At 38.6% G+C, this 14,122-nt stretch overlaps 1 protein-coding gene across 1 annotated transcript; it reads right to left on the bottom strand.

Moving 5' to 3' along the window:
• Positions 1 to 2,783: 2,783 nt before the first annotated feature.
• LOC130880027 (olfactory receptor 52E2) lies at positions 2,784 to 3,737 on the bottom strand. Its single transcript, XM_057778843.1, has one exon. It carries the CDS (start codon positions 3,735 to 3,737, stop codon positions 2,784 to 2,786), a length of 954 nt encoding a protein of 317 aa, XP_057634826.1.
• Between the last annotated feature and the right edge of the window lie 10,385 nt (positions 3,738 to 14,122).

Below are 14,122 nucleotides of genomic sequence, written 5' to 3'. Positions count from 1 at the left end.
AACTGTCATATACTTCTGTTTGCAAGGCAAGATAACCATCTTTTTGACCCTGGTCTAATGGAATCAGAGAATAGCTAAAACTTCAAAATGTATCAAGTTCAAAAAGAGGTAGGCCATCTTGGAGGAAGTTTTTTAGAAGTTATGTAGTCTCTGTTTTTATGAATTCAACAAGAAAGCTCAGAGCATGGTTTCTGGCAAGAGGATAATATTACATTAGTATCGTCTGTGAGTTGACCAGGGGAAATGGTCCTGGAAATTTTAATTTATTCTTCCCTCTCTCCCCTCCTTCCTTTTCCCTTTCTCTCCCTCCCTCCCTCCCTCCCTCCCTCCCTCCCTCCCTCCCTCCCTCCCTCCCTCCCTCCCTCCCTCCCTCCCTCCCTCCCTCCCTCCTTTCCTTCCTTCCTTCTTTTCTTCTTCCATTTTCTCTTTCCCATCCCCTCTTTCTTCCCTCCTTCCTTCTTCCCTAATTCTTTAGGTTCATTTTACGCATAACTTTGATTTGTCATGTTATTTGTGCTCATTTTGTCTCCTTTTGTTCATTCTGAACCATTCTAACTGTTGGGGAAAAATCATGAAAATGATTTAATCCCAATATCTAGTTCTATGGAGTTGGTATTCTGTAAAGCTAAAAGTCCTAGGTTCAAAACAACTCTTGCCAAATCTATAATTTGAAATTGAGTTATCTGCAAAATATGTGAACCTCAGTACAACAACCACCAAATGAAGGCCATACTTTCAAGGAAAGCTGTTTCTACCTTGACAGCTGGGACTTTTCGGTGGCCGATAGTGCAAGTAGTCCCACTGTGCGAGCATAAGTGAGCTTTTGTAATCTGATGTTTATAGCCTTTCTATCTATGAGACATAAACTTATCATTGCCCATTATTTATCTACTTTTGTTTTTTCAATCTACATTTGATAGAGACCATTCTATACCCAAGCCTAAGACTTTTCTTCTGAGCCATTATAGAAGTTTAGTTCCTCTACATGTTGTAGTGCAAAAACTTAAACTATTACTGCCACTTTTGAAACAGTTCGTTAATAAATTTCCAAACATAAAGCAACGGTCACTCTTAGACAAAGACTGTATCTTCTAAATTATGTTCAGAATATAAAAAAAAAAAATCTTGAGCTCACAGATGTAAAAAATAGAATAGTGGTTACCAGACCTATGGTGTTGGGAATAGAGAGATTAGAAAATCATGGTTGAGATATTTCTTATTACTTTTTAGATAAGGTATTATGTAGCCCACACTGGCATTGAACTTACTATTTAGGTATAGATTATCCTGAGCTTTCAAATAATCTTGCCTCAAACTCTTTAATTGTGGAATTATAACCATATACTATCATGGTCAGTTTTATGCAATTGTTGGGTAAATTCAAGAGTTTCTATGTCCTAGACAAGTATTGCACCAATAAAACTACATCCCAATGCCTGCAAAGTAAAATACTTTGTTTATATCTGATGACTAAATTCTGGATACCTACTGTACAACTTAGTTAATATGGTTAACAAGAATGTATTATAAACTTGGAAGTTACCAAACTTATGCTTATATGTTTTCACAAAGAAAATAATAAAAAAGTAATTGCAAATTTATTAGATTCAGTTAATCTTTCACAGTTTATTCTTTTATCAACACATTGTATAACACATACATTTTGTCAGCTGTATTTTAATAATAAGAAGAATTAAATACCATTGATATAGGGAAATAAGTGAAGCTAGGAGACATACTGCTTAGCAAAGTAAGTCAGACACAAAGACACAAGAATAACAAATTTGGATCCATGTAGAAATCAACAAACAAATGAAATGCCTCTATAACAAAAACTCAATTTTCCAATGAGAAAATATAAATGTAACCAAGATATGCCATCTTTAAAATAGCAATACTAAGACAAGTTAATAAACAAGTAAATATGTGGAGAAAAAATAGAACAAAATATTTTTTTTTCAAAATGCTGAAAGAAAAATAAAACTATATTTAGAATTTTATATCATCAAAATACTATTAAAATGAAATACTATTAACATGAAATTAAATTATTTTAGGCAAAAACAGAAAAAATTATCATATATTAAATTTTATCAAAAGAAACATAATCTTGGGGTACATAATCTTGGGATTAAAAGAAAAGATGGCACTTTCTAAGCTGAGTGTGCTGGTTAATTTAAAACTATGTAAAGCCGGGCGATGGTGGCGCACGCCTTTAATCCCAGCACTCGGGAGGCAGAGGTAGGTGGATCTCTGTGAGTTCGAGACCAGCCTGGTCTACAGAGCTAGTTCCAGGATAGGCTCCAAAGCCACAGAGAAACCCTGTCTCGAAAAACAAACAAACAAACAAACAAACAAACAAAAAAAACTATGTAAATTTCAAATAGTTTGAGTAAGTTTTGCAGTCATCATTTCATACTAAAATTCCCGCACTTATGAAACCAGTGCTCAGAAAATTAACACAGTAACATTAAAAGAAACTATTGGAAGCATCAGTTTTTGTAACAATAATGGATGCATTGTAAAAATGATGGATTATACAGAACAGCCACCAGGTCTCTGATGAAAGAGAAAAAAAACGTACTTTACCAAAATGAAATTAGAAGAAAATTGAGTCAGTAGAGGAAAAAATCAGCTGCATCTTTTGTAAAGTAACAGTAAAGCCACATTAAATACCTAAAACAGAATGTTGGTGCAGCTTCATGTTATGACATGGGTTTTACTGCAAGGCATATTTCTGAGGGAGCTGTGATGGTGGCCTGTGGAGTCTCATACAATTATAGCTATTGCTTTTCCTTTCCTTGCACTTGCAGTAACATTTTCTTCACACGGTCATAGATCTGCTTGGTTCTCACTCCATATATGACAGGATTGAGCATTGGTGGAACTACAACATAAAGGTTGGCGAGAAGTATATGTATATAGCGAGGCACATTTCGACCAAAACGGTGTGTCATGAAAGAAAAAAGAGCTGGTGTGTAGAAGGCAAGGATGACACAGACGTGAGAACCACAAGTGCTGAGGGACTTGATCCTGGCTTCCCGAGAAGGAAGATGAAACACAACATGTAGTATTTGTATGTAAGAAATGGCAATAGCTACTATGTCAAACAATAGATTACATATGGCACATAAACCATAAATAATATTGGCCTTGACACTGGCACAAGACAGACGAGCAAGACCCATGTGTTCACAGTAGGTGTGGGGAATGATGTGATGCCCACAGAAGGGCAGTCTCAAAATTAGAAATATAAATGGAACAACAAAGATAATAGCCCTCACTAGCACTGCGAGGCCAATAATAGAAACAACCTTGTTGGTGAGGATGGTGCTATATCGAAGTGGGTTACAGATGGCCACATAGCGGTCGTAGGCCATCGCTAAGAGGACTGTTGACTCCATAAGTGTGAATTTGTGGATGAAAAACATTTGTAAAAGGCAATCTTCAAAGATGATCTCTCGGAGATTAATCCAGAAGATCCCAAGCATCTTAGGGATGGTAGCAGTCGAAAGGCCCAAGTCAATGCTAGCCAACATGGCCAGAAAGTAGAACATGGGTTGATGGAGGCTGCTCTCAGTTTTGATCACAAATAAGATGGTGAAGTTTCCTAGGAGAGCAATAATGTACACAGCACAGAAAGGAAAGCCAATCCAGACGTGAAGAGACTCTAGTCCTGGGATCCCCAGCAACAGGAAGGAGGAAGGATGAAACTGGGTGTCATTGGGAAGGAGCATCCTATAGAAGAATGCATGAATCAGTCTTCAGAACTGTGTGCTCATCCAAATGGCAGCTCTCCGGATCAAGTTTTGAAACTGGAGACCTAGAAAAATTTTAAGGGATACCACAAACCCTGCTCATGGTCTTCTGGAAAACATCATATCCATTTGAAATGCATTCTATACTAAGTCTTTTAGAATATTAAACAAATCCAGCACAAGTCTTGGAGGAAGCTACACACTACAAACAAAGTAAATAAAAGTAAAATATTATTCATGCATAGATTGTAATCTATTGTAAGTCACCCTTCTCTTTGAAATCGCTAGCCTTATAACCAATCTTTAAGAATTATTTTACACTAATATTGCCTTTGTTTGAGTACTTTCTTATTTTGCCCTGTTTAATAAGAAAGCATGCTTGGATATTGATAAACTTAGGGTTCTGCTATTCCATAGATATATTACTGGAAACTAATCCAATTGATCAAATGACAGTATTGTAATGACTAGTCAAGAGTGTCAGCTTGACTACGTTAAGAAACATTTTGGAGATTACTAAAACTAACTTCCAGATGGTACTATGAATCAATTCCAGACACATTAAATCACGATATAAATGATGTAGTAGAAGTTTTAATCTATTGATACATTACAAATTTGAATGTTTACCCGAGTTACACAAGTTGATTAACATCCTTAAGCATGTAAAATCAACATATAATTCTCCAAAACCAGTATAAAAATGATCCTTCTGAATATCTTAATATCCTGCTAAATGTAATACATAGCATCTTCAATTCATAAAGGAAGCAGACACTGATTTTGGAGGACTAGGTCAATGCACGATTGTGTATGCAGAGAAGTGTTTTAGTGACTCCTACTAATTAGTACAGCAAATATGTTTCAATTTCTTTAAAAATGAGAATACAAGGTACTACTATAATTATCTAATAAATGTTACCTACACAGGTACATATAATATATTGAACATTCTTCTTTATTAATTTTTATACAGCCGGGCGGTGGTGATGCACGCCTTTAATCCCAGCACTTGGGAGGCAGAGGCAGGCGGATCTCTGTGAGTTCGAGACCAGCCTGGTCTACAAGAGCTAGTTCCAGGACAGGCTCCAAAACCACAGAGAAACCTTGTCTCGAAAAACCAAAAAAAATAAATAAATAAATAAATAAAATAATTTTTATATAAAATGTTTTGATCATCTCTTCTAACTCCTCCAAGATTCATTCATTCCACATCCCTTCCCTCATTACTTTTGTTTTTTTCTCCCCACTTCTCTATATCTCTCTCTCAAAAGGAAGACAAGAAACTAAAATAAAGAAAACCAAGAAACAAAACCCCCACAAATAAAAATCAAAACATAAAGCTAATGTAGGAATATTGTAATTGTATTATAATATAAAAAAGATTAAGACAAAATGCATTTAGTCATTACTTAAAACTGTAAGCATAGTCTTTTCTCTATTTCCATAGATTTAAATGTAGATATTTCTATCAAAGAGCTTCAAGCTGGGTATACCACTGGTAGAAAAATTTTCTCAGCATGTTATTGCTCCAAATTCAATCCACAGTGCCTCCGTTTGTACGTATCTATCTATCTATCTATCTATCTATCTATCTATCTATCTATCTATCTATCTATCATCTATCTTTCTATCTATCTACATATCTATCATCTATCTGTCTGTCTATCCACATATGTACCCTATTTACCTATCTATCCACCTTCCTAGGTTATTTGTATTTTTTACCTGTCTAGTCTGCTATATACTAACAGTTCAAACCACCCTGACGATGATTAGTATAGTATGATGATTTCAAATGCTTCAGGATATGAAGTCTGCACCAGATTAACTGTCATAAAACTTGACTTTCTGACTAATTCACAGTATATTTGAAGGAAGTTAAGAGCAAGTGTTGTTACCTTCCACAAATAATTTAAAATATCTACAATTGTTCCTTGATATAGAAAATCAAGATAATTAGACAAATAAACCTTAAACTTCAAATCTATTACTATTTTTAGAATAGCATTTTTCCAAAGCAGTTTGAAGCATATTTCAAAGATATACTGTTGCTCATTAGACATTTAGCAGAATAACTTTTCTAAAGGAACTGGATAGCATCTTCTTGTAGTGTTATATGACCTTAACTAGTCATGCTCCTAATCCTTCCTGAAGCTTCATCTTCCACCTCTGACTTCAATAGACACTATGTCTTTTATCCTCTCTTCTCTGTTTTCTCGTTCCCTATATTTCCTCAAGTTAAAAAATGGGAGACTCACCAGGCTGAGCCCCAGAATGGAGTCTTGCCCTTGTTGAGTGTCATTCTGGCCAGCTTTTATCAGGGCTTTGCATTTTTCAGGAAGTACCTTTCATTACCATTTCCCTAGAGCCAGTATCATAAAAAGCAGAAATCCCTGTGGATTTCGGCTCTTATTCTCTCATGATCAGTGAAGAACACTATAGCTTGTGAGAAAACCAAACTAGAAAAAGTAGGGTTTTGCACAAGTGCCGCTTATGAATCTGTGAACCTTTTCTGAGCTTGCTGTATATCAAAGCAATAACATATACACATTCAGGAAAAAAAAAGGTAAAATTGTGTTACCCTATAACAGGAGAACAGTGGTCTGATGTTTGACAATAGGTGTCTGGCCAGTGGACACCCAAGGTTAACAAGAACTGGCCCAATGCCAGGAGTGATTTATTTCTTTTCAATTTTTGGCCACCGAGGGCCCATTGATGCCAAAACATTATAGGTTATTGGCAATGCACTTACTTACCCTCCAAAACATTACTGTAAGATCCTATTGCTGAAGATACCAAATACTTGAGCCATAGAACATCGAGATATCAAACTAGTATTGACCTGGAAGTTAATCCCTACTTTATAGTTTTCATAGTGCTGGAATATGTTGTGGGCTCTAAAAAGAAAAGTAATCATCAATCTTATATAGATATGGACCATTTGCTACAATAATAGCTGACCTGTCAAGATATGCCTCCTGCTGCAATAGTGGCACAAACATTATCGGAGTAACTAGCCACTTTCTTATTGGATTTAAGTCATGCTCCATAAGATGAAACTCTTATCTAGCACCATTACTGGACAATAAACCCACGGCAAGATAAATCATAGGCCCTAAGGGACAACTATTATTATTGTTTTGCTTAGTGGTCATAATGTTAAGCCAATTCCTACCAGTTTATCATTAGATCTCCAAACTTTTAACAGAGAAGCTTCTGTTTTTAGGAGGTGGTTATAAACACAGTCACAAAGTTGGCCAAGGTTAGAGAATAAGACTACAGAATGGTCAACCCTATGGAATATCTGTGCTACCGAGGGGTTAATGTGTAAGAGGGTGTGGAAGGAGTAAAGGAGTCAGAAGCAGTAAATAACTACAAGAAAACAGCAGCAGGTAACTGCACATATGAGTTCAGAGTAGTTGTGACAGCAAACACAAAAACCTGTGCAAACTCAAGCCAGGCCAAATCTCAGCATAGAGAAGGTAGATGGGTGGGCAACACAGCATGCTCTTATGGTCCCTGTAGATTTAAATCAAAAGAACAGGAGATTTTGTGGAAAGACAATCATAATAGGATTTTTATCATTATTCATAAAATATAATATATACAGTATTATTTTTAAATATGTGCATGTAAACTGTCAAATAAAAGATCAAAAAATTACCTAGTTCCCAGCTTTCCTTAGTTTCTATAGTTCTTTGTGTAGTGTTGAGACTCTAAGGGCTTTTCTCTGTCCAGAGGTAGTCTTCCTTGGGGAAGAATAAATCTATTGATTGTCTGGTACCAAACAGTCACCCCTCCCAACAAACATGTAGGTAGCATTAATCATACTCAACAGATAATATTTAGGAATATATGCTTATACGCATTAATGTATAAAATAACAATTAGTGAAAAAATAAGCCATGAATTTGAAGGCAAGTATGAAAGTGTATATGGGATGTTGAGAGGAAAGAAAGGGAAAGAATGAATGTTGAAATTAAATTATAGTCTCAAAATAAAGAAAAATAAAAATATCACTAATGAGTAAATATCAGAAACTGAAACAAATATAATTGCAGGATTAAAGAAAGTAGTCAGAAATATATATTGTAGTATATAACAAAAGGGAAATTATTAATGAGGAGGCAAATAACTGAAAACATAACAGAAAATATAAAATGACAGAAGCATGTTAGAGTTCGCCTGCATAGGGCATGTGTGGCAAGCCGTAGTAGATAGATGGAAGCAAATGCAGTGCTGTAGAGAAGAGAAATCACTTGGGGGCAATTATAAAGTTTCTCAACCAGTCAGATTGTGTTGCTCTGACAATGATAATAATAGTGGATCTAGAATTTTCATAGTAACACTAGATGGAAGAAAGCACTGAAGACATGTCTGCTAATACTTGCAGGCCAGACTCACTTGTCATTTGACAGAGCTAATTTAAAATAAAGAAATGTTAGACGACATGAACAAAATCATCATTATGTACAGTCACTCCCCTTCGCTCAAGCTGATTAACTACTAGGATGGAATAAACAGTCTCTCTGTTCGTTTTGGCCTATGAGAGTCCTCAGAATCTAATAAATGACTTCAACTTGATAAAAGAAGCAAAGAAAAGGCATCTGAATATACTCGTATATAAACAGTAGCGACTGATGTTCTGCAAAGGTGATTGGTTTTTCTATTATCAAAAAAAGTGACGAGAAAGGAAGGCAAGTTTTGTGTTAATGTGAGTGTTGAACTCTCACCTCTGTGTCATCGCCTTTTGTTCACTATTTTTACTTTGGCACATACTACATGCCCTATATATTTCAAATATAACATGATTTATACTTTTATACTTTTCATTGCCATTTTGCAAATATTTTATTAAGTTTTTAATTATTTCCCTCTTTTTACCATTCCTCTTTGCTACCATCTACAATATATATTTCTTAAGATTTTTACTTTGATTCTTCAGTTACATGTTTTGAATTTCTGATTACATAATCAGAAGTTAGTGATATTTTTTAAAAACTATTATTAAGTTGCAACCAGATTGACCATCCTCCCATGGTCTAAAATGATGATTAGATCCTATATGAACTGACCTTTATTTTAAATTGACACAAGCCAGGATCATCTGAGAAGTGGCAACATCAGTGGAGAAAACTGATCCAGTGATTGGCCTATGGTCTGTAGGAAAGTCTGTGGGGGCATTTCTACCTGCTTGGTGGCTAATGTTGGAGGACCCAGTTCATTATGGGTGGTGTCACACCTGGATTGAGTAAGAAAGCACAGTGAAGGAGCCATGAGAGACAAGCCAGTTGTCCCTCCATTGCTTCTGCTGCACTTCCTTCCTTGAGGTTTCTGTCCTGACTTCTCACGATGAACTATAAGCTGGAAAGCTGAAATAGGTCATTTCCTCCCCAAGTTGCTTTGGTAATGGTGTTTCATTGTAGCAATATAAACCTAATTCAGACACTGCATGTGGGCATCCTTCAGTCCTCATGGAGATGACAGAAAATCTAATGATACATATAACTGTGGAAAGGTGAGTTTTCCAAATTATGTCACTTCAAAGACTTTGATTCTAGCCAACTATGCTCTACTGGACCACGGCCAGCATCCTATAATCCTTTCATACTTTCTGTTCTTACTGGAATGCTTCTCCTGGCTTCACAAAACCTACACGGCTTGCCTTCTTCCATCCTTCAAATGTCTACTTAGATGTAATTTTCATAGTGTCACTTCCCCTAACAATGTTACTCAGAATTATTTGCTTTACAATCACTATCTTCGTTATTATACTGCCATCTATGTACCTACTTAATTTGTCTTGTTTTTCTACATTTTGTTAGTACTGTTGCATGTAAACAGGTATTCCTAAATTTGAAAATCAGATGCAAGACCAAGGATGTGGATTGCCTATGGGTGCGAAGAGTTTATTACACCTGAATGATTTAACTCTGACTGCAGAGCTTTGTTATCTCCCAGGGTCTCCCTCCCAATGGTCTCACTCTAGAGATTGTGAGTGGAGGGAAAAGCACCTAAGGATATGGATATCTACAACTTCTCTGGGTGCTGACATTCATATGAAAACATGGGTCCTTTTCAGTGGCTATCTGAAATTAAGGAAGAGAGCAGGAGGTGAAATGACCGTGGGAGGGAGGAACACCTCTGATATTGGCAAACAGGTAAAGGAACTATCTACAAGAATTGATTGGCATAATTCTGTACATATTTGAGTAGCAGCCACTTTCATTTGTTTTTTAAATACAGACTTACACAATCTCTTGTAAAAGTTCTATGTCATTTGATACCTTTGATGTCCTTTCTGTATCCTGTATTTCTTCACTGACCTGAATTATGTCTATGCATTGCACAACCAAGGTTTTATTTGCTTCATGCTTTTTATTTCTCATGGTTATGTCTCCTTCAAACTTTTTTATAGGTTGAATAAATAACTCTGATGCAAACCCATATTCCACAGGAAGAGAATAACAATAGTACTGATGTCAACTGTTTAGAAACTGCCCTTCACTACTTGAACCCAGTGAAACACAATACATCTACTTGCTACTTCCCCTCAAGCAGAAGATAATGCTAATCACACTGCAATGGGGTAGCCTCCATTGATAGAAACTAATTTCTTTGTAGATGTAGATGCATATGTAAGAACGCCAGCTTGCTTATGAGTATTATCAGTTGTCTTAGAATGTTCATAAAAGATAAAATAGTGAAGAGGATCACATTTGCTTGTTCCTCTTTGATGTGGGATTCCCCTCTGTATGCTGTGAATACCATTGGACAATAAAGAACTGCTTTGGACCTATAGCAGGTCAGAACTTAGCTAGGCAGGGAAAATTAAACTGAATGCTGGAAGAAAGGAAGTGGAGTCAAAGAGAAGTCATGGAGTTGCCACTAGAGACAGATGTGCTGAAACTTTGCTGGTAGGCCATGACCTCCCGGTAATGGACAGATTAATGGAGATGGATTAAATTATATGTAAGAGTTAGCCAATAAGAAGCTAGAGCTAATGGACCAAGCAGAGATTTAAATAAATAATATAGCTAAGGTGTGATTATTTCGGGAGTCTGGGCAGCCAGGAACCAAAAAAAGCGGGCTCCCCACAACACCTGTTGACACCTGAGAAGTGCAGCTATTCTAGATTTAAGTCCTCTGTAGTCCTTTCCTTTGTTAAGTCCTAAACAACAGGATAGCCATTAACCTTAAACTTTTTAAAATAATTGATTGTAAGTGAAACATACATCTCAAGAAATTATCCTATGGAAGCCTTTCAAAATTTTATTTCATGAGTAAACTTATAGTTAAAGAAGAAAATAACCTCCTCCTGCCCTACCTCCTCCCCAACTCTTCTTCTAAACAAACAGAATCATGGTAATGAGCAACAGAATGCAGGTTCAGTCTTTGTGTCTTTTTCTAAATGTTAAATCATTTCTATAGACAAAACTCTTTTATTTTTTTTTTTTTATTATATATTTTTTTTTATTCTTTTTTAATTAAAATTTCCAACTGCTCCCCGTTTCCCATTTCCCTCCCCTCATCCCACACATTGCCCCCTCCCCCCTCTCCCCTCCCCTATCCCCACTCCTCTTCTCCTCCCCCCAGTCCATTCCCCCTCCCTCTCGCTACTGAAGAGCAGTCCAAATTCCCTGCCCTACAGGAAGACCAAGGTCCTCCCACTTCCATCCAGGCCCAGGAAGGTGAGCATCAAAACAGGCTAAGCTCCCACAAAGCCAGTTCATGTATTAGGATCGAAACCTAGTGCCATTGTCCTTGGCTTCTCATCAGCCTTCATTGTCCGCCATGTTCAGAGAGTCCAGTTTCAACCCATGCTTATTCAGTCCCAGACCAGCTGGCCTTGGAGAGCTCCCAATAGATCAGTTCCACTGTCACTGTGGGTGGGTGCACGCCTCGTGGTCCTGATTTCCTTGCTCATGTTCTCCCTCCTTCTGCTCTTCATTTGGACCTTAAGAGCTCAGCCGGTTGATCCAAATTGGGTCTCTGTCTCTCTCTCGATCCATCGCCAGATGAAAGTTCCTGTGCCATTCTCCTTGGCCTCTCGTCAGCTCTCATTGTCCGCCACATTCCGAGAGTCCGGTTTTATCCCATGTTTTTTTCAGTAGCAGTCCAGCTGACCTTGGTGAGCTCCCAATAGATCGGCCCCACTGTCTCAGTGGTTGGGTGCACCCCTCATGGTCCTGACTTCCTTGTTCATGTTCTCTCTCCTTCTGCTCCTCATTATAACCTTGGGAGCTCAGTCCGGTGCTCCAGTGTGGGTCTCTGGCTCTATCTCCATCCATCGCTAGATGAAGGTTCTATGGCGATATGCAAGATATTCATCAGTAAGATTATAGGATAGGTTCATTTCAGGTTCCCTATCCTCAGGTGCCCCAATGAACTAACTGGGGACATTGCCCTGGGCATCTGGTAGCCATTCCAAGTTCAAGTCTCTTGTCACCCCTTAGGTGGCTCCCTTACCTAAGGTATGAGTTTCCCTGCTCCCCTATCCAACCTTTCTTTATCCCCATTCACCCCGATTCCCCCAGTTCCCCTCATCCTCTCCTTCACACTTTTCTCTCCCCATCCCCCCTCATCCCCATCCCACCCCACCCCCAAGATTCCAATTTTTTGCCCATCAGTCATGACTATTTCCCATAGCTGGGAGGATATCTATATGTTTTCCCTTGGGTTTACCCTCTTGTTTAGCTTCTTTAGGATCACAAATTATAGACTCAGTGGCCCCTATCCATGGCTAGAAACCAATTATGAGTGAGTACATCCCATGTTCTTCTTTTTGGGTCTGGGTTACCTCACTAAGGATCGTATTTTCTATTTCCATCCATTACACATTAGAGTACTACTCTGCGGTAAAAAACAATGACTTCTCGAATTTTGCAGACAAAACTCTTTTAAATCAACCTTTTAGTCGGGTGAATGTGAGTACAAAGAAGAACTCTGGAGATGTAGCTCTTCTAGATCTCTTTCCCCAAGCCCTGCAGCCACAGAGTCATCATTGCACAAATTAGTGCTAGTTTCCTCAATAGTTGCTTCTTTCTTTCTTTTTTTATTTTTCCATTCAATTATTTACACTTCCTTCCCTCCTCCCAATCCCCTCCCACTCCCACACATCCCCTCCTCCCTCTCCCATCCTGCTTGAGGGCAGGGAAGGGAACCCTGCCCTGTGGGAAGTCCAAGCCCCTCTGCCCTACATTCAGGCCTAGGGAGCTGTGTCCATATAGACTAGGGTCCCAAAAAGCTAGAACATGCCGTAAAAACAAGTCCCAGTGCCTTTATCAATGGCTTCTCAGTCAGTCCCCATTGTCAGCCACAATCAGAGAGTCTGGTTTGATCACATGCTCATTCAGACCCAGACCAGCTGGATTTGGTGAGCTCCCATTAGAACAGGTACACTGCCTCAGTTGGTGGACCAACCCCTCACGGTCCTGACTTCCTTGCTCATCTTCTCCCTCCTTCTGCCTTTCAACTAGGCCTTGGGAGCTCAGTCCATTGCTCTGATGAGGGTCTCTGTCTCTATCTCCATCCATCACCATATTATCCATTCTTCAATTGAGGGCCATCTAAATTGTTTCTAGGTTCTGGCTATTACAAATAATCCTGCTTGAACATAGTAAAGCAAATGTCCTTCTGGTATGAGCTTACATCTATTGGGTATGTGACCAAGAGTTGTATTGATGGGTCTTGAGGTAGAGTGATTCCCAATTTTCTGAGAAACTGCCATACTGATTTTCAAAGTGACTGTACAAGCAATGGAGAAGTGTTCCGCTTACTCCACATCCTCTCTAGCATAAGCTGTCGTTTGTGTTTTTGATTTTAGCCTTTCTGACTGGTATAAGATGTTGTTTCAACGGTCTGCGGGCTGGCCGAGAGGCTAGGGGCGCCGCCCTCGGTGCGGGAGGTGGCCGGTTCGGATCCCGGCTTGTGTCTGTCTGTCTGTGTGTGCTTGTGTACTACCATGCATGCGTCATCCATACATAAATCGGAAAAAAAAGATGTTGTCTCAGAGTCATTTACGTAGTGGGAGCTGCTGGCTGTGTTCCTGTCGCACCAGCTCCTGGTCGCCTGGCTAGCTTATGCCCTGGAATAACAACACACAAATTGTATTCTTTTAAACACTGCTTGGCCCATTATATCTAGCCTCTTCTTGGCTAACTCTCACACCTGGACTAGCCCATTTCTAATAATGTGTGTAGCACCCCAAGGTGCGCTTACTGGGAAGATTCTAGCCTACGTCCATCCTGGGTCAGAGCTTCATCGCGTCTGCCCTGGGGAGCAGCTGCATGGCATCTAAGCTCACTTCCTCTTCCTCCCAGCATTCTGTTCTGTTTACTCCACCCACCTATGTTCTAACC

This window comes from Chionomys nivalis, chromosome 8 (genome assembly GCF_950005125.1).
Source record: "Chionomys nivalis chromosome 8, mChiNiv1.1, whole genome shotgun sequence".
Classification (NCBI taxonomy): Eukaryota; Metazoa; Chordata; class Mammalia; order Rodentia; family Cricetidae; genus Chionomys; species Chionomys nivalis.
This window is presented reverse-complemented; position numbering and strand designations above follow the sequence as displayed.

Bases quoted from the DNA above. Each gene is read 5' to 3' on its own strand.
- LOC130880027 (XM_057778843.1), bottom strand. From the start codon at position 3,737: ATGCTCCTTCCCAATGACACCCAGTTTCATCCTTCCTCCTTCCTGTTG.